General features: G+C 53.9%; 4 protein-coding genes across 4 annotated transcripts; 3 read left to right on the top strand and 1 right to left on the bottom strand.

Annotated features, from left to right (window-relative positions):
• Positions 1-417: 417 nt before the first annotated feature.
• Positions 418-2,442, top strand: NCLIV_037500 (uncharacterized protein; the record flags this gene model as incomplete). Its single annotated transcript, XM_003883951.1, has 2 exons — positions 418-550; positions 1,148-2,442. 2 exons carry the CDS (start codon positions 418-420, stop codon positions 2,440-2,442), a joined length of 1,428 nt encoding a protein of 475 aa, XP_003884000.1.
• A 1,448-nt stretch (positions 2,443-3,890) lies between these two features.
• NCLIV_037490 (uncharacterized protein) lies at positions 3,891-5,760 on the top strand (the record flags this gene model as incomplete). The annotated part of the gene is made up of 2 exons (XM_003883950.1): positions 3,891-3,930; positions 4,466-5,760. The coding sequence occupies 2 exons, from the start codon at positions 3,891-3,893 to the stop codon at positions 5,758-5,760; spliced, it is 1,335 nt and encodes a 444-aa protein (XP_003883999.1).
• Positions 5,761-7,078: 1,318 nt separating this feature from the next.
• NCLIV_037480 (putative TPR domain-containing protein) lies at positions 7,079-12,749 on the bottom strand (the record flags this gene model as incomplete). The annotated part of the gene is made up of 10 exons (XM_003883949.1): positions 7,079-7,171; positions 7,639-7,865; positions 8,102-8,209; positions 8,468-8,716; positions 8,963-9,260; positions 9,556-9,760; positions 10,049-10,269; positions 10,418-10,682; positions 11,029-11,685; positions 12,004-12,749. The coding sequence occupies 10 exons, from the start codon at positions 12,747-12,749 to the stop codon at positions 7,079-7,081; spliced, it is 3,069 nt and encodes a 1,022-aa protein (XP_003883998.1).
• A 1,158-nt stretch (positions 12,750-13,907) lies between these two features.
• NCLIV_037470 (conserved hypothetical protein) lies at positions 13,908-19,405 on the top strand (the record flags this gene model as incomplete). The annotated part of the gene is made up of 6 exons (XM_003883948.1): positions 13,908-14,011; positions 14,730-14,841; positions 16,299-16,686; positions 17,201-17,536; positions 18,214-18,714; positions 19,371-19,405. 6 exons carry the CDS (start codon positions 13,908-13,910, stop codon positions 19,403-19,405), a joined length of 1,476 nt encoding a protein of 491 aa, XP_003883997.1.
• Between the last annotated feature and the right edge of the window lie 1,259 nt (positions 19,406-20,664).

Raw genomic sequence — 20,664 nt, 5'->3', positions numbered from 1 at the left:
GTGTGGCCAGCCAGCAGTTCAGATTGTGCTTTTTGACGCTTGCTGCCTATAGTTGACCTCTCTGTGGGCTACAGGGCACTGGAAATAGCTCGCCGTCATCTTCTGCAGAGAGAAGTTTCCGAGAAGAACCCGTCCGCGAAGATCGTGTGCCGCGTGGCGCAATTATGTGCTTGGTTTTCAGCGGGACGGACGCGCAGACCACGGACGTGCTAGGTCTCCATATGCCTCTCACCACCCGGACGCAGCGAAAAAGAGTTCGCCGACCCATGCGCATGTCTCACTTTGACTAATACCGCGTCCTCCGGGGGGGGGGGGCGGGACGGACGCTGTCCACTCTCTCAAGTGCTCGCATGTCGACGGCCGGCGCACCGCACAACGCACGTGTTTCCGTAGCACCACCTAAACTTGTGGGAGACAATGTTGCGGCGTTTGATTCCCTCATATTATTCTCATCTTGTCCGTTTCCGTTATCCTTTTAGCGCTTCCTACCCTTCGTTAACTTTCAGCAAAATGGTGGCAATCAAGGACATCACTGCACGTCAGATCCTCGGTGAGTGTGCGAATGCCCTCGAGGCCGGACTTCCTCTCTCTCATGGGGCCCTTTCGCGGCACACGATCAGCGTCTGAAAAAACCCAGAAGAACGCGGACGCGCCGTCGTTTCGACGTGGGTCTGTAACGGGGTAGTTTTCACGAAGTGTTGGGAAGCAAGAACACAGCGAATGTGTTCGTGAGGCACACACAAACGGGGGCTTTCGGACCGGACGAGTTGTATGCCGTGCGCTTCTCACCCAAACACGAGTCTATGAAAATGAGCTTCAAGATCAGCGGGCTCGGGGCCTGCAGAGAGTTGGACTGTGTTGCTCTGAATCGTGCTTCTGGGAAACGGCCTCGCCACAGAACGCCGGCGGGCAGTCAATCCCGGTTCAGTGTGCGCGCATATGCGAAGGGAGCGCGGTTGTCTCTCGTGGTTTGTTTTTGCCAACCGGACGAGCTTCTTCGAACCCGAGACAATGGGGGCCGAGCCGTCTGTTTTTCCCTCCGGGTGTTTTTTTGGTGTGAATCCGCTGCGCGAATTGCGTGTCCGGGTTTTGGCAGGGGCGATGTGAACCATTTTGCGGGTTGTGTCTGTTGCACTTTTCCCTGCAGACTCCCGAGGAAACCCGACCGTTGAGGTCGATCTGTTGACCGATGGCGGCTGCTTCCGCGCCGCCGTTCCCAGCGGTGCGTCGACTGGTATCTACGAGGCTCTCGAGCTCCGTGACAAGGACCAGAGCAAGTTCTTGGGCAAGAGTGTGATGAAGGCCGTGGAGAACATCCACAAGGTCATCAAGCCGGCGCTCATCGGCAAGGACCCGTGCGACCAGAAAGGCATCGACAAGCTCATGGTCGAGGAGCTGGACGGCACCAAGAATGAATGGGGTTGGTGCAAATGCAAGCTCGGCGCGAACGCGATCCTGGCTGTCTCCATGGCGTGCTGCCGCGCCGGCGCCGCTGCCAAGGGCCTGCCCCTGTACAAGTACATCGCCACCTTGGCGGGCACCCCCACTGACAAGATGGTGATGCCTGTCCCCTTCTTCAACGTCATCAACGGCGGTTCCCACGCGGGAAACAAGCTCGCCATGCAGGAGTTCATGATCGCCCCCGTCGGCGCATCCACCATCCACGAGGCCATTCAAATTGGTGCTGAGGTGTACCACAACCTCAAGAACGTCATCAAGAAGAAGTACGGCCTGGACGCCACCAACGTCGGTGACGAAGGTGGGTTCGCCCCGAACATCAGCGGCGCTACGGAGGCCCTGGACCTGTTGATGGAAGCCATCAAGGTGTCCGGCCATGAAGGAAAGGTCAAGATCGCCGCCGACGTTGCAGCCTCCGAGTTCTTCCTCCAGGAGGAGAAGGTTTACGACTTGGACTTCAAAGTCCCCGACAACGACAAATCTCAGCGCAAGTCGGGGGAGGAGCTCCGCAAGTTGTACAAGGAGTTGTCCGAGAAGTACCCCATCGTGTCCATTGAGGACCCGTTTGACCAGGATGACTTCCACAGCTACTCCCAGCTCACCAGCGAGGTCGGCGAAAAGGTCCAGATCGTCGGTGACGATCTCCTGGTCACCAACCCCACCCGCATTGCCAAGGCCGTCGAGGAGAAGGCATGCAACGGTCTGTTGCTGAAGGTCAACCAGATCGGCACAGTCAGCGAGTCCATCGAGGCCTGCCAGCTCGCCCAGAAGAACAACTGGGGCGTCATGGTCTCCCACCGATCCGGCGAGACTGAAGACTCCTTCATTGCGGACCTGGTTGTCGGTCTCCGCACCGGGCAAATCAAGACGGGTGCTCCCTGCAGATCCGAGCGTCTCTGCAAGTACAACCAGCTGATGCGCATTGAGGAGTCTCTCGGCTCCGACTGCCAGTACGCTGGCGCTAGCTTCCGCCATCTTAACTAAACTGGGAAACTGACGATTCCTCGACATAGCCGCTTCAGCGGGTCGGCGATTGTCCACTTTGTCTTCGAATGCCAGACGAGATTGCAGAAGCAACTGCCTTTTTTGTGCTTTGTGGGCAGGGGCACTTTCGCAGATACAGCACCGAGTTGTGGCCGTGTATTCCGGTACTGTGATCTTCCATTTCAGCCGAAGGAGCAGTTGTGTTGACAATGTCGGCGACGCGTTGTGGTTGTGCGGTACCTCCAGTCAAATTCGACTGTATGGTGCGATAGCAGTTGTCTTGTGTTACCTCGTGTGGGGCAACGCCAAAAAACTCCGGAACGTTTCGGGCCATTCGAAAGAGAAACCTTTTTGTACCACGCGTGTTTCACACGCGTCACCATCTGAGCGGCGGACGCCAGGAATACCCGTTGTACATAATTTCTGGGACGTATAGACCAGAGAGAGGGCCACAGTGGGTCCACGAGACTGTCGTTGACAACTTGAACGGGAATCGGCCAGCCCCGGTGGCAACAGAATACAGCTAGGCGATTTGAGGTTAGATCAAAAGTGCCCATGAGTTTCCACACTAGTGTTTACCGAAGTCTTTTGAACCCCTCTGACCGAAAGGCCGGTTTGCCATTTGCAGAATACACAAATGGAAATTTCGGACGCTTGGCAGCCACCCGCAGTGTGTTGAGAAGCTTGTACGGTAGCAGCTCCGCCACGGCAACGTCATACGCAGCACAGCCTCCGCGAAACGATCCTTGCTTCGCGAACTGACGACCCTGCATTTTAACCACGCAGTTATGACTGAATGCGTCGGAGTGCAAGGACATTTCTCTTGCTGTTAGCGCTGCCGCAACTGCCGAGACAAAGAGCTGAGATATGCACAGACAGCTGCAGTCACTCGGCTTACCGAAGCCTGGAAGGTAGAGCTTTCGCACACGTGACTGTTGCCCGAGGGCGACTGCTCCGTTCCCCTGGACCGTCTCACCTGGTTTGGTCCTGGTAGACAAGCTCGGGGGACCAGTGGTCCGTCCAGCTACCGCTACCAGCCGACAACCAAGATCTGTGCATCACTTCTGAGAGTTGGCGGTGTGTTTTTTGGTGCATTTTTGTCGTAGGCTGAATTGATATGCCGACCGGGGTAGGGTACTGTGTGAAGACCAGTGTTTTTTTGAGCCCGTTTCCCGTGCTTCCAGGCTGCCCGCTCCTTCCCCAGTACACTGCGTTGCCCCAGGTTTCTCTGCCACAGTCTGTGTACCCAGCTTTTCAGTACACAACAAGTCATAGAGCACCTTTTTTTGGATGACCCGTTAGAACTGGGCAGTGCGTTTCTTCGCGAGGACAAAGCCTCATTAAGGAAACTTTTATGAGCAACAAAAGGCACGTCTGTGGTAGTTATCGAGTATCTGCCAGGCGCCCCTTCTAAATAAAGGCCAAGCTCCCCAACCTACCCTATCACGATGGTGGTGATCAAGGACATCGTTGCACGCGAGATTCTGGGTACGAAAGTTAGAGGGTGCGATGTGTTGCCATTTATAAACTTACCAGAACTAAGGGAGTCATTGAGGATGTGGGTTCATTTTGTTGCAGGAGGCGGAACAGCGAAGACTTGTGGCTGAAGTCCGGAAATACCTCGTTATGAGAGTCATCAGACGCAAATGTTGAGTACGGCGTCATTCGAGCAGCGGGCACACGGTGCCTCGTGAATGACGACGTTAACGCCGGGAACACAGAGCAGAACGGGATAGAGACGATACCGGTTTCAGCCAGCTTCACCGCATGTTTCAGTGTGTGCCTGGACCGCTGATAGGCCACGGTTCGCGAAATCAGTTCGTGGTGCACAGATGGGCTGCGGTGGATGTGGCGTGTTCACCGGGAAAACAGCGGAAACGATACGTATCGAGTGACACTTTTCTTGACAGACAACCGACTGAGAGTTACAAAATGCCAGCACTCCAGGCGTCGGATTTCACAGAGGTGGCGGCAGATCCTCGACGGTGTTGAACATGTTCGGCCTTGTTTCTGATGTTAACAGATTCCCGCGGCAACCCAACAATCGAAGTTGATCTGTCAACTGAAGGAGGTGTCTTCCGAGCGGCGGTACCTAGTGGAGCCTCTACGGGTATTTACGAGGCTCTGGAGATGCGCGATAAAGACCCAAAACGATATTTGGGAAAAGGCGTGTTGAAGGCTGTAGAGATCGTCCAAAAGGAAATAAAGCCCTATTTGTTGGGAAAAGACCCATGCGACCAAAAAGGCATCGATATGCTTATGGTGGAGCAGCTGGACGGAACAAAGAATGAGTGGGGTTACTCAAAGTCAAAGCTAGGAGCAAATGCCATCTTGGGCATATCAATAGCATGCTGCCGAGCGGGAGCCGCAGCAAAAGGCCTACCGCTATACAAGTACATTGCTACACTGGCAGGCAAACCGATCGATAAGATGGTTATGCCTGTACCGTTTTTCAACGTTATCAATGGCGGTGAACATGCAGGCAATGGTCTGGCTCTTCAAGAATTCCTAATTGCTCCTGTTGGTGCTCCGAGCTTCCGAGAGGCGATCCGTTATGGATCGGAGACATACCACCACCTGAAAACGGTTATAAAGCGCAAATATGGTTTAGACGCAACGAATGTGGGTGATGAGGGCGGCTTTGCACCTAACGTAGCCACTGCTGAAGAGGCCCTGAATCTTCTTGTGGAAGCTATCAACGCTGCGGGGTATGAGGGTAAGATCAAGATCGCATTCGACTCTGCTGCCTCAGAGTTCTACGCAAAAGAGGAAAAGAAGTATGACTTAGACTATAAAAGCAAAAACAAGAGTACCTCTATGCATCTAACGGGTGCCAAGCTGAAGGAAGTGTACGAGGGGTGGCTGAAGAAGTACCCCATCATCTCAGTCGAAGACCCTTTCGACCAAGATGACTTTGCAAGTTTCGCAGCGTTTACAAAAGATGTGGGGGAGAAAACACAGGTTATAGGCGACGATATTCTCGTAACAAATATTCTTCGAATCGAAAAAGCACTCAAGGACAAGGCATGTAACTGTCTGTTACTCAAAGTAAACCAAATTGGCTCCGTAACCGAGGCAATTGAGGCTTGCCTCCTCGCTCAAAAAAGCGGTTGGGGAGTTCAGGTTTCCCATAGGTCAGGAGAAACAGAGGATTCCTTTATTGCCGACCTCGTTGTGGGGCTTCGATGTGGCCAGATCAAGAGTGGCTCACCGTGCAGATCGGAAAGACTGTGCAAGTACAATCAGCTATTGCGGATTGAGGAGTCCCTCGGATCAGACTGTGCATACGCAGGAGAGAGCTTCCGGTACCCAAAATGAAGAAGGTTTTGATGGCTTACGCTGAAGCGATACATCCACCGGTCTGGCGACGCCCAACCCTTTTCCCACCTCGAATTACGAGCCTCCATAAACACGGATGACACGAGGCAAAAAAGCACTTGGATTCATTCGAGGACCATTTTCGTGCGACGCCATGGCAATGCATCTGTGAGTGCGTCGGAATGCTCCACTTCCCGTGTTACGAACAGAAAGTGGGCGTGAGTAACTGAATGCTTTGAACAACTCAGTGCATGCTCCACAAAAGATTCAAAGGTGACAACTCTCTACAAGAAAAACATACGAGTTTCCATCCAGATCACCCGCGTTGGGAATGAGGGACGCACCATCTTGGTGGGGGCCCTCCGACCGCAACAATGCTTGGTCACCGGAACCGGATCGGGGTGCCGGATCATGGCAGCACATAGTACGTGCTCGGTTTTTTCCACTTTAGCTATAGTTCATGGGAGCCCCATAAAGGGCCCACGCGAGACGGAACGGATTTCGTACGCAAAACACCTCAAATCGAGGCTGTATTGCCCGAACACAGTATCATACCCCTACTGGCATCACTGCAGCGGAAAGCCTCAGTGACTCCCCCCCCCCCCACCTTCTACGGATTAACAGATGAAGTTTCTTTGCCATTTGTAACATTCTACTGGTCTGTCAACACAACAGCTGTAACGCATTTCACTTGGCAAATGTGGCGAGTCCCCGTTCTTTAGTTGACTGGGATTTTGGAGTAAGAGGGGACACTAGGTATTGCGGCCCCCAGGCGGAGGCACCCTGCGGAGGGACGGATGAGTTGCACGTCTCAGTTGTAATTCCCCCAGCCATTCAAAGCGGCAGTAGGGTAGAACCTAATACTGAAGAGATGAAACACTGGACACTCCATGGCTCGAGAAACACAGTTTTCCCCGATGCAACGCGGGCGCCTTTGATGATGGCATTCATGCACAAGTGTATCTACAACTACTTGATCGACTTAGCGATGCTTTAGAACATGAGATTGTGGGACATAAAAAGCAAGCGGTATCATTAAATTAAAAAAACACCGAGAGAAGTCGTAACTCGAACTGTTTTACTCTGTCAAATGGCGACAGAGGAATACACAGAGAGAGCACGCACGCCTTGTCCAGTTCCTTCCCAAAACAGGAAAGAGGCCACTCAAGTTCTGGCACGTTTTGGTTCTCTTTCGAACAACAGAGACAAAACACAACCACGCCTCTCTCCTCTCTTCGAAACGTTTTCCAGAAAAAACAAGCGCCGCGCGAGACAGCTTTACTGAAGATAGGAAGCAGGTGCACTTGTTCCTCAGGTCTTATGCCGCTGTTTCCAGCGCAGCCGTGACGTGTTTCCCCACTTTATCCGTGCCAACTTTCTTCACAGCGAAACGAACGGGGAAGCCTCCTTTCTGAAAAGGTAGAAAAGAGAACGAGGCAGACAGGCACGGGACAAGGTCAGACAGGCACGGGACAAGGTCAGACAGGCACGGGACAAGGTCAGACAGGCTGTGCGGAAAGTCGAGCAAAGTCTGTGTGAATCATACACTTTTGGAGATCCGTCATAAGAATTTCCACGTGACAGACAGCTGTACCGGCATCTGCTGCTACACACGTAACCTTTGAACCCACCCGTATATACAGAGCTGGGTGTCCTCAGGAAGCCAGTGTCCCGTCCACAACCGCCGGACCACTCCTGGAACACATGGATGGTAGCAGCCTATGGTGTGCTATTCATGCATAAACATATATATATATATATATATTTATATGTAAATGCATACATATTCGATACTACAGAACTATCCACATAAGGGTACATCTGGTGAATCATGCATGCATGCGCGGGCCACTTAAAAACAATTTCCTACTGGCTGACCTGAATGGAGGTGAGTATCGCGTCCATGGTGGCACAATCAGAGAGAGCCGCATTGACGGTAACGTCGACGAGGGGCTGATCTTCTTCGTAGGAGGAATGAGTTGCTTTCTTCTCATAAAGGAAAGGGTAGAGGTCCATCAGCCAAGCGTCGTGGCTGTTTTGGTGGCCAATACTCTGGACCGCCTGAGACGTCGAGCAACCGTCTGTGATTGTCTTCAACTGCCACGCTGCAAATTCCCAAGCACAAATCAACCCGCAAAAAATGGGAGCATACTAACATAAGAGAAGGAACGGAAGGCAAAATCCCTTTGAACTGCAAGATGAGGGGCACTCCGTCAGGACACGAAAAGATAAATGAATGCCTTTGCGCGAGAGTGTCCGGCAAACAAGTGCTTGCTATCTCCACGTTGAAGCCATTTCCGCCGGATCCCCTTCCCCCCTTTTGGAAGATCTTTCTACTCACCCGACATGCTCTTGGAGATCTCCAGTGTGCCGCGGGCGCAGCAGATCGTGTACTTGAGGCTATTGTCCCCGGCAGAGTTCGTGAGCATGAAGGTCGCAGGAATCTCCGCTGCACACGCAAACAGCCAAACATAGAGAAACGGCCATTCCTTGAATCCGCAAAACAACTCTCGTCCATTTCGACGTATATATATATATATATATATAGGTATCTACATGTGGATAAAGCTCCATGTAAGTGCCTACGAATACCTTGCTCTGTCTTCTCTCACTTAGGACGGCCAGTTGGAGTGCGTTCTTCGCGCCGTTTTTGCCGCCCTCTTTCACTCATTTTATCTTTGCTGCTTCCCCTCACGTCTGGGCCTACGGTATTCGGAGCAGTGCGTCCCGGTGAACTGGAGCCACCCGGTGAGGCGAGGAGCGTCTCTCCGGAGCCTCGTCGCCTTCTTCTGACTGTCCGCTTCTCTTTCGCCTCCGTTTTCTTCCTTCTCTCCAGCTTCAGCACGGGCCGGGAGCTGAGAGTCGCCTCCGAAGAACGAAGCGACGCCGACCAGCTGTTCGCCGGTGATGGTTCGGATTGCAGAGATGCAGCGGAGAAGCTCGAGGGCCAGGTGGTCTGTGTGCGACAGAGGAAAGAAAGGAAAACACGCCTAGGACGAGAGCACGGACTGGAAACGCTCGCATCGCGAAACCAGAAAACAGCCGAGTTCGCCAACGCCTCAAGCACACGCGGACCCCTTGACAGTTTTTTGCACCCACAGATTTGCACACTACGCACAAACGCATATATATATATATATAAAAGTACTATGCATTCATGCGTATGGACAGTGAGAAAGACTTCTCTCGTTTTTCTTCTTACCCTTCACGTCGTAGGGGAAGCACGGCGATCCATCGCTCGCTTTGGTCGGGGCACTGATGAACAGATCTGTGGCGCAGTGAACCGTGATCGTCGTCACATTCCCCAACTCCGCAATGGCCCTGCGCGCCTCGTAGAAGGCCTCCTCTGTGCGGGCACTGTCCACCGCATGCCAAACGAGACGCGAAGCAAAGGGTTTGTAGGCTTCTATCAGTTTCCAACCGGTCTCCACGCGCAGGCCGAGGGGCGAGCGTGACAGGACGTGCTTTCCCGACTCGAAGACCTTGGGCAGGAATGACGGCTGCAGAAAAGGAAAGCCGAGACGGAGGCACCCACAAGTCAAGTGAGAGGAGATGCGGAGCGGAGGCAAGAGGCGCTCAGAATCGCAACTCGCGGCCGGTCGAGGGGCGAGAGAACGATGCGAGAGCAAGAGAAACATAGGAAACTGAGGGGAGGAAAAAAGGGAAAAAAGTGGCACGAAGAGACACACACAAGAAAGGGAAACACGGACAAAGGAGCGGCGGACAAGACCGAGCAAGAAAGGAGACAGCACCGCTGGATCGTCCCCTCGGGTTCTCCCTTCTTGTCGCGCGTACCATCAGTTCGCCATGGACGTCAAGGACAACAGCCTGGATCTCCTCGCGCTGAAGCAGATCCTTCAGCCCCGCAGAACCCCAGTAAACGCTGATGTTGTCCAAACCCAGACACGACTCGAAGGCTTCGGCTTCAGACTGCTTGAAGCCGTAGACGGCGGCGATTTTGATGCGGCGGTCTCGCCGAAGAAGGTGGATCGCTTCGTACCTGTCGACAAAAGACAGCCGGAAGGAAACGACACAAAAATTGAGAAGCAGGGGCACAACATTCTCTCCAGACACCCTGCAAAACGTCTCTGCCGTCCGAATCACTCTAAAAAAAACACTCGCACTCTTTTTTCGCATGCCCACTGACAGGTAAACCTACTGCTCTATAAACGTGTACATATATATATATATATGTATATAAATCCGTATACATATGTCTGTATGTGTGTGTGCAGATGTATATATGGACGTGGACTTGGATATGTGGACGAGTTGTTCCCGAGCTTACTTGGTCCAGTATCCGAGGCCGACAAGAGCGACGGTGACGGGGTTTTGGCAGATTTTTAGGGTCATCAGCATCTCCTTTGCTTGGGCGTAGTCCGGCTGAAGTTCGAGGGCCTTCTCACAGCAGGCAATGCCTTCCTCGATGTTTCCTAGGACTTTGTGGCAGGACGCGAGATTGACGAACGTCGCGCTGTGGAGCCCTTCCGGGCAAGCATCGATGCTCCCCTGCAGGCGGCGCAAGAACGCAAGAAGGATGGACAGAAAGATGACGGCCTCCGCGGAGCTAGCTTTTTCGTTTTCCTGCGCACTTAATTGCCACTCCGCCCCCTTCTCTCTCCCTCTGCACGCTCGCGCTTCGCGGGCTTTGTCTCACCTGGAGGTATTTGACGGCTGCGTCACATCTTCCCAGGCGCATGCAGATGTGCGCACAGAGGTCAGCGACGTCTTCGCCCTTCTTCAGCTTGTACCAGTTCTTGTACACTTGGTCAAGGTCGAAAAGGATGTCTTGCTCGGTTCGCAAGCTGATGAATGGCTGCACGCACTGACTCGTGAATGCCGAGCTGAAGTTCAGGAGGACGTCGGCGTCGTGGCCCGAGTAACGGAGCAGCGAAATCAACTCCTTGATCTTCACACCGGTGCTAAAACACCCAAAACACACGTCGAAAAGCCGACTGTGTCTCTCGATCGCTCAACAGAAACAGCCGAGAGAAAAAGAGCATGAAGCCCGAAAGGGGACGGCAAACGCGCACACACAACCGAGATGCGAGTGCACACACACATTGCTGACCCCTCTCCTTGTATGCACACGCCGAAGGCTACTACGGATATTTATATCTGTATGCATGTGCGCATACATTCCCGTGCGCAGTGTCCAGACCATTTCCCAGGCAGGCGCGGCGCCACGCCGGCGAGAGGTTTTTGACGCGTTTCCTTCCCCACCCCACCCCCTCAGCTGGATCTCCCTACGGTCTGTGGTGGCCTCACTCTCCGCCGCTGCTGACGAGGTCTTGGCAAGACCGTTGCCACTGGATGAGGCTGTCGGGCGCCATGTCTTCCAAGTCGTCGAGAAAAGCAGCCCGAGACCGGGGCATGTCGCTCTCTTGGCCACACAGCCACAAGCCGGTGACCTGAAAGGTGTCTCTGTACGGCGTTGCCTGGGAGAAACCGCCCAGCGCGTCAAAATAGAGCCGGACTGCATGCAGATTCAGCATGAAGGAGATGGAGCCGTGGATGGCGATGTGGGGATCGCGCTCGCCAACGAATTCGTCTGCGGTCGGGTAGCCCTTGTCGCCGATGAGACAAAAGAGGCGGTTGCCACTGAGGCGAAGCAAATTCCGAAAGAGCGAGAAAGCCCCGACCGGCAAGACAAACGAGAGCGTCTTGTTGAGCTCGCGGTACTTGGTCAGGACTTGCCGGATCGTGGGATCCTCGCGCAGGTACGCGGAGCGCCGCGCGCCTCCTGGCTGAGCCTTGCCTTCCGCTTCCACCGGACGACACGCCTCGTCCAAGTTCACGGGTAGCCAGTCCCAGCCCAGACTCATGCGAAGCATAATATCCGCCGCAGTGGGATCTGGCTCGACTTGCGGCGAGTAGACGGACACGGCCGCGCGGTGGAATTCGACGTTCTCGCCTGGAGTCACCCTGGAGAAACGCGACAAGGTTTTCACGCAAAGACATAGGCTGAGGGTGTCTGGGGTTCCCCTTCCTCCACTTCGGTAGAGGGGCAGGCGCGGAAAAAACGGAAACGGAGCGCCCAGAGTCCCTAAACCCCGTCTGGCAAGTCAAACCCCACCCACCTAAGACGGCTAGATGTCCCTCTCTCGCGTCCACCGTACGCGCAACTGTACATCTGTGTATACGTGCAAAAAGAGTATAGCGCATATGTGCGGCTGAAGGGAAAACAGTCGGCATCGCCAGCTCTTCCCTCCAGAGAGCACGAGGGATACACCACGGGTTTACCTCCAGCCGTCGGTGAGGAGAGAGTCGAAGACGTAGTTTGCCACTGCGACGATGGGCGTGCCAAGGGGGACCGTTTGCTTGCTGCAGGTCAGGTGGATGCGTGCCTCTTTGTCGTTTCCGTCAAACACCGCAAAATCGAGCCAGCCGTCTGCAATGAAGGACTGGAACGCGGGGTGTTTGGAGCAGAACGTGACATTGGCCTCGGCGACGTCGGAGAAAACGTACAGGAAGGGTTTTTCGGGGAGGCCCAGGTCGCGAAAGAGGTGTCGATACCTCAGCAGCGCGCGCAGAAGAAGGTACGTGAACCGTCCGTGGCCGCCGCCGATTTCGACGATAACCACGCGAGAAGACAGAGAGTCCGCCTCGCCGTGTTTGCGGTCGCGCGCGCCTTCCTGCTGCTGCATCGCAGAGAGATCCTGGATGAAGTTGAAGATGACGCGGGCGTAGGACCGACAGAGACGCGAGTTGCTCGTGACGAAGCTCGGGACGTAGTCCTGCGCCCAAGCCGTGATGGCCATTTGTTTGTAGTAGTTCTCCAGCATATCCCACAGGACCGACTCACAGAGCAACACACTCTTCTCGACGCAGAACTTCTCGTCGGGATTCTGCTCAACTGGCGCCTCTCCTCCCACCGTGGCGATCCCGGAGCCCTCGAAGGCAGAGACACGCGGCGCGGCTGGAGACGAAGGTTGCTCCGCCCCCGCGAGGGAGGCGTCTCCACAGTCCGACACCGACGGCTTCGCCATCTCGACCTTCAGCGATTCTGTTCCGGTTCCTCAACGCGGAAAGATAGAGTTCCCGAAAAATCCACTGCAAAAACGGATGCCGCGAGAGACAGCGCCCTTCGCGAAAAATCACGCCTCACGCTTGACACAAGATACTCGAGAGCACGCAACCCGCGACTCCCGCGCTCTCCCGGGCCAGCTCGGCCCCGAAGCAAGCGTTTGGGACAAGGACGGTGGACCAGGAAGAGAAGAACGTCCACGGGGAAAACAAGGCGGGAACGCGGAAGAACACAACAGGAGAGGAAGGACGACGCCCGCTCGCAAAAGGCCTAACTGCGAATCTCTAGGGCACACGAGGTCTACAGCGGGAAAAAACGCGGTCGCGGCAGAGAGCCTACGAAGCCTAGAGATTGAACGCAGCTCTTTGTGAGGCGTGAGGAAGGCAGCCGATTTCGGCTTTTTGACAGACGTGGAAAAAATTGCCAGGCTTCGGTATACACACACGCACGTTGGTTTTGAGAAAGTACCCAGGGTTTCTGCATGCGTTTTCGCTGCGAGACGATAAATTGGAAGAGCGCCGGACTGCGGGTTTTAAACGGAAATGTCGAAAGGAAAGACGATTTGAAGCTGCCTCACAGCCCCGTCTTTTCCGGTCGCAGATGAGAGAAAGACACACGCGAACGCGGCGGCGGTTGGTTGAGAACTGTACGCCCGAGAAGAACGACAGTACAGAGACGAGGAAACAGACGCGATAAAGGACAGCAAAAGCATAGAGTGAAGAACCGGACAAAAATCTGCGGCGTTTTCTTCGCTGTCCTGGAGAAGGCAGAGAAAAAGTGACGGCAGGCCGCTGTTCGCTTCTTCGATCGAATGCAAGAAAAAGAGCAGCGGCGGGATGTGAATCAAGACACTCACCGGGACAGAAAGGATCACGCGTCACAGAATGCATAGACAGGAGTGAAGACCGTTTTCGCGCCGTGCTTTCGGAGAGAACGAAAGGGTGTCTGTGCCATAAGAGAGAGACAGAACCTTGCTACACAAAATGAGAACCTCCGAACCACGAGGAACAGCGGAGGCGCCGCGTAGCTCTCTCCTCCTCAATTGCACGAGAGCAGAGCGCTGTGGACTTCTCTCGCTTTCCGCCCTTCTTCTCCTTTCCCCCGTTTCTTTGTTTTTCCTATGCTCTCTGTGAAGCTCAGCTTTCTGGCCAAAGCGGAGAGCTCAGCGCAAAAGAGGAGTCCTGTAACGGGGGATGCAGCCCCGAAGAAAAAGACGCGTGTCTTGTAAGTCGCACGGAACGTTTTTTGCCGCTTGCGAGTCTCTGGGGTAGAAGCGCTCGAGAGAGCTTGGCACAAGATGACAGGAAAGAGCAGGCGTGCACGCCGCTTAATTCCCCAGGAAGATTAGGGGGCGGTATCCGCACAGGGAGACCAAGCAGAGAGGAAGCGCGAAAAAACTTTGGGTTCGAGAGAAAAAGGGGGGCGCAGCCCAAGGCGGCGAGAACCTGGGTCCGGGGATGCGTTGATTCGACGGCACAGACGCGAGAAACGCACAGAAAGACAAAGCCGCACACCACTGCTCAGAACGGCTGTCATTTCCTGGCGCTGTGTGGAGGAAAAGCGAGAAAAAAATGCTCGTAGCGCTCTCTCTCGCTCTCCGAAAACGCTCGTGTGTGTGAAACGAGACCCTACAGTCGCCAACTCGGAGGTCAGCCGTGCTCGTCTTCAGAGCCTCAACGCGGCGCGCGCGCCGGAGTCTCTGTGTTTGGGGTTCTTCGTCGGCGCGGAAGAAGCCAGGCAATCTCCTAAAGCCTCTTCTTCCGGCCTCTCTCGGCACTCTCCCTTATTTGCTGAAAAGGGACTTGCACTTCGGGATAGGCTCTTTTCCCACTCTCTGACTGTATCCTCACCTGTCCCTAGCAAGTTGGCGTATCTCATACACGGTCTCTCGACCCTTTCCGGTCTTGCGTTCATACCACGGCGCAGCTCTCTCGCGCGCTAGGCCTTCTCTGGACGAGATAGACAACGGCGGGGTCGCGGCGTCCCTGACCAAGTTCCTTTTTTTACCAATCGCGAAGAAGAATCCCTCCAGTCTTCCGCGCTCTGTCTCTCGGGTAAGGGGTCCTTTGTTTCCCAAGGAATCGTCCCGGGAAAAAGAGTGTCACGCCACGTTCGTTCTCGGACAAAAGACTCAAGCTCCTCCGTGCGCGGGTAGATCCCCCGGGCCGTTCTGCGGATTCGAACGCACCATTTAACTGTTTTTATACGTTTTCCCGCAAAGAGACAGTTTGGACGAGAGGCCTTTCAAGAGCGTTACAGGCAACTGACAACGGTCCGTTCTTTCTGAAGTTTTTGACGGGCCCTGCCGACCCGTGTCTGGGAGGCGCGGCGAGTCAAGCGGGCGCCGCGAGAAAGGCCCCAGAAACAACGCGGAGCCGGAGATCTCGCCAGCCTTAAAGTGTGCATGAACTGTATGTGCCTGTTTAGTTATTATTGGTAAAAGCCAGAGTTCTGACGGTTTGTCAGTCTTCCGCCATCCTCTGACACGGAACTATAGCATGTCTTCGACAGACAGCTACCTCTCGCGATAGACATTTTGGTTCCGGGGTTCTTCCTGCGCTCAGGAGACCGCGCGAGTTCATCATGCATATATGTGTAAACATATCTGTACGATGGTATGTGCCCTATGACACATTCAAATGCGTCTTTCTTTCGATAGAGGAGATACCTATGGAAGACTGTCGGTTTCTCCGGCCCCCACTGCATTCGAGGCGTGTTCCTCTGGTCTCGTGCAAGGCGAGTTTGTGATCCATCTTGAGGGGCATTGGGAGATTTCCTTTCCAATTGTCTTCTCAAGTTGTTGCATGGGCTTTCGTTAGTTCAGGATCCCACGTGTGAATACAGAGTTTTGATTGGCAGCGCAAGAGAGCGCTGGGGGCTGTACCCACGACGCAGTCACGCAACGGATCCTCAGCAACTCGTCTTGCCCCAACTGAGGCGCTTAACGTTTCATGACAGACGTGCAACGCGTGGGAATTTAACTGCTAGCGGCCGTACCTACTGCGAGAAAAGAGCAGCCTGTACAGTGTGTACCTGTATACTCTTATATATTATTTATATAGCGTAAATCTTTGTGTGTGCATGCCTAGGCACCATTCTAGCTTGAGCACGTAGAACATGCACACGTGCGCTATCTCAAGGTGTGCTTCGTCTGGGCTGCTCATGTGTCTCTAGCAATCTCCCTGGATTCGTCCTTTTTTCCATACTGTCTTGATTTGCCGAAATGATTTGCCGAAATGCGCTGTGTAGTCGGTGTCTGTGGCGGCTTACTTCTGAGGCAAAAAAGGCATTTGCGGCTACCCAAATGTGTCTCCGTTTTCCACACGTTTGCGTCGTGCAAGCGTCTAGAGATATCTATTTGCTCCACTTCTCATCACCGTGAGGCCTTCGGGAGACTCCAGATGTGCACGTCAACTGCGTCGTGTACACGAGACACGTGATTGCAAAGTCCACGCTCTTTTCTAGCACCCTTTTCCATCGTGTGTTTCCGCGTGTGTTTTGCTTTTTTCAGCAGCTCCAAGCCTCGGCGGCATCTCTGACCCTGTCTAACCGGGTCCTTCCGTCTTTCTCATCTGGAAAACTGCCGGCGGACAAGATGGGGCCCCTTCGCGTCTCTTTTGTTCTTCTCTCGGTCTCTTTTCTCGTGTTCCACGCTCGCAACTTTGTGCTCCAAACCGATGCGTCCACTCAATTGGACTACGGCACCGACAGCGACTTGACTCTGAAGGCTGTGAACAAGATTGACGAGCCTCAATACCAGCCTCGCGAGCAAGAGAGTCCGGAGCCCGAGCCCCCAAAGCCCCGCCAGTCAGACCCTGCGCCCGTCCCCCGCCCCCCGGTGACTTCTTCTGAGGCGGTTTCCTCTTCTTCGTTCGACTACCAGTGGTACACCTTTACAGGTAAAAAACGGGCGATTTGCGTGAAATGTGAGCCAGTGAGAGATGAAGGATCCCGTACACCCGCCTGTCGACTCGCTTGTGCGCAAGGATTTTGCTCGATCCACTGCAGGGAGCACTTTAGGCTCCTAGAGACTGCCTTCTCGTCAATAGGAAACATCCACGCTCGGCGCGCACATTTGAAACCGCTGGCGCCTCTCGGTGGCCAGCTGGGCGAGTCGATACATCCCCGAGGGGGGTTCTGTGCGATGCCCGTGGATAAGGCAACTCACCCGCAATCGTTCGCGTCAAACACACACGCGTACCTCAGCGCGGTGCACTATTCTCTCAACAGGCCTTGGTTAACGCGTTTACGTCCTTTACCTCTAAGTGGTTTTATCCACTCGGCCCTCTGTGCAGCTCTGTAAATGCACAGATGCGTTGACTCGACAAGGCCTCTAGATCCGTTCCTGGTCCCCTTGGCGGTCCATCTTTGCGTCCTGGCGGTGTCCCGGTTTTGTGTGTGGCCGCCTGGCAGAATGCAAGAAGCCCTACTTGACGCTGAAAAAGAGCACCACGGACGTGCGCCTGCATGTTCTCGACGTGTTGAACTCGGGCTTGCAAGTTCTCGGGAGAAGGCCGGCACAAGAGGGAGACGACCGGACGCTCACTTACATCTGTGCGTTGGCCGTCGGATTCACCGATGCGTATCGCGCCATGCGCCAAGCCAGCAAGGCAGCGACCGGTGACGCCGACGAGACGGGCGTCAGCGTCCCTCTGGGGAAGTGGTTTTCGATCACGCTGAAGAAGGAGGCCGAGCAGGGAAAGAAGACGAAAAGGGCCAAGACGTTCTACACCAAATGCGCGTTCATCGGTAGGTGACAGGCACGCGCACAGAGAACAACGCTCCACACAGGCCAGCTCGACGAGGCTTGAGAAACAGAAAACGGCCCCTCGGGAGTCGAACCCACTTTAGGCTCGCCGCACCGCTCACCTATATCGACTCCTTCCGTGGCACACACACGTCTGCATACACATGTAGGCACATGCACACGCGGGATCGCCATGTGCGTGCATGCATCTATCGCCCTGTATACGAATACACGTTATTCATTGCCATCTACATGTCTCTTCTTCGGGATCGGTAACAGCGATCGAATCAGATGCGCTTTTTAGATATCGACGCCGTTCCTTGGTAACCGCCTACGCCTGCGTATATATATATATATATATACGTCTGCAGGCATTTGACTGCTGTTGTCGCCGGTGCACTTGTTCCGAGGACGTTTGCTGGCGAGTTCGCGGGATCCAGACCGTCCTCCGAGGGAGGTTATTGCGCGCTCTCTCGTTTTCGGTTCACTTGGACACGTGGAGAATGTCACTCCCAGTAGGGCCTTCCCGTACCACGTCTCCCTCGCAGGGTTCGCCGGGCTCCCCTGCGCTGTGTCTCTTTTTCCCGTCACCTCGTAGTTTCGCGTTCCTCGCCATGTCTCCTCACGAATTATGTCTCGTACCTCGTCCTCCCTTTTTGGTTTGAAACTTTCTTCGCAGCGGACCGTGTGGACACGATCCTGGCCGCGTCCGACTACCACATGCCTGGGGGTGCTACGGTAGCTCCTCCGACGGCCCTGGCGACGCACATGAATGGATCGTTTGACGAGCATTCTGACATTTCTGACAAGCAAATCTCGTACATCATCGGGCACTGTCTCCGCGAGAAAGACGACTTTAAAGGAAAGTCTTGGGGCGTGATTCACCACGCGCTGATCCAAGTCTGGACTGGGCTCCACTACATGGCCCAGTGTGCGATTCGGATGCTCCCTCTGAGTCACCGCGAGAAACTCGCGCTCCTCGTTGCACAGCAAACGATGCTGAACCACAGACAGACCCCGACGTTCTACAGCTTCCTGGGAAAATTCCAGCAGTTCGCATTTTTTGGGCAGAAGTCCGGCTACTTTCCCTCGGCAAAAGACATGCGGAGGAGCGTTGCGTGCGGCCCCACCGCGCTGTCGTCGGAAGACTGGGCACCCGCGAACCCTTCCGTCTCGACAGGTACGCTTTTCACCTAGGAAAGGAAATCGACTCCTGGAAAACAGAGCCAGCCCTGTGTGTGCAGTGTGGAGAAGCAGAGGCAGAAATGTGCCTAGGTCCATAGACTCAGTTTTTCATAGACTCATACGGAGAGATAAATCCGCACGAAATGTAACCATTGGTGTACGTGTAAGTGCGCTTGCATCCGTAGACGCCTTCGTTTCGTGCGTGGGTTAAGGCTCCTAGCAGCAGGGTTGCGCGAATTGCAACGTGGTACACCTGCAAGTACAAATGTAAACATGTATGCATAGGTGTTTATATAAGTGCGCTGGTACGTATGCATGCGACTAACATACATGCAGTTAAGATGCTGACCCCTCGGGCATGGCAGCAGAAGCCGGAATGTTGATGAGACGTGGCTGCTGCGGAAATTTGCAAAAGCCGAACTCTAGTGAACCCACCCCGAGACTGGCGCGATATCGTTGGCAGACAACAAAGACCCGCCTCCCAGCAGATCTGTCGCATCAGTCTTGACTGTTTGCAACTTTCTGACAGTATGCGAATCTCCATATTTGTGCGACCGCAAGCGTGCACTTCGATACGTGTAGATTCATGAGTCGGTAGATGAGGGTGAACACACACGCATTCCTTTTTTGGCCTATGTTGTTTTTGTACAGCCTTTCTGATGGACTTCAGCACCATCCTCCAGTAGAGCTGGTTCGAGAGCATGTGGGGCCACAGGACTGGCAAGAGTTTTCGGAAAGCCAGTCCCTGCATGCTTGCGCATTGTTAATTTAAATATAATCTTTTTTTTCATTTTCTAGGCTCAGCGCCAACCCCTCAAGTCGAGAGGGTCTACACGCGTGCGTGCACTGATGAATGCGTACACGTCCACCCCTATGTGTACGCAAGATGGTGGTCTCACGTATATGTTAACGCGTGTGTATGGTCTGTATACACGCATTTAAGGACGTGTTTCTCTACACACTTGCTTTACCTTATGCATGATATACATGTGTAACTGTTCGTCTAAAGGTGCATGTATGTCCCGGCTACACAATTTCATCCTGTCTCTCAATGCACAACAGGCTGGCGTGATGGCACGGCGAAGAAAAGACGGCGCATTGTGAGACTTGTTGCGAATCTCATTGGATTCCTGAGATATAGCGCCTCTTTGGGAGGTCCTTTCTCCAGTTTCCACAACGCCTTTTGCGCTGTTTTTTTTGAGGAAATGTCTGTCTTCTAAACTTCAAAGAATGGCCAGAAACCTGGACCGCTGAAAGGATGTCACGCAACGCGCTCCTTTCGGCTTTCTCGTGTGTCACAGAGAGATACGACCACCGGCGTCTTGTACGTTGATTTACGGGCATATGTTACTTTCGTAGTGCACCTGTCCTCACTGGTAAATGACTGGCTCATTGTCGGTGTTTGAAAAGAGAAGGGGAACAGCAAAAAGTTCCAAACGTTAGTTCAGGCAAACAACGTGGATAAGAGCGACCAGTTAGGGGGCAGTGTAAGTGGGAATTATCAGTAAGCAAAGACATCTCGAGTTGTCGCCACTTGAAATCATCCCCTCCTTTGGGACGATCAAAGAAGAGAGAACCGGACCCAAATATTTAAGCAGTCATACCAGGAAAACCTGTTCTCAGCGGAGTTATCTTGCACGGCTCTCTAAATCTCAAGGCGAAGGGCCTTCTCTCTTATTGCTTCTTTCCTCTTCTCTCTTGATCGAACCTTGTCCTCCTGGCACATTGCTCTTTGGAAAGACGGAAATACCTGTGAACGTGGAAAAGTGAAATCCGAAGAAGAAACTAGAGGAGAGGCTCTTTTAAGCACAGAATATGAAAGAGCGCCAAACGCGAAAAAGAGAATCGACTGTTCTGAAACGCCAGAAAAATGAAGTCACAGGCGTGGACGAAAAAAGAAAAAAACAGGAGCTCTTCCACGCCAAATGTGGTCTCCCTGGTGCAA

Source organism: Neospora caninum, chromosome VIII (genome assembly GCF_000208865.1).
Source record: "Neospora caninum Liverpool complete genome, chromosome VIII".
Lineage (NCBI taxonomy): Eukaryota > Apicomplexa > Conoidasida > Eucoccidiorida > Sarcocystidae > Neospora > Neospora caninum.
The sequence above is the reverse complement of the archived record's forward strand: the minus strand, read 5'-3'. Positions and strand labels throughout refer to the sequence as shown.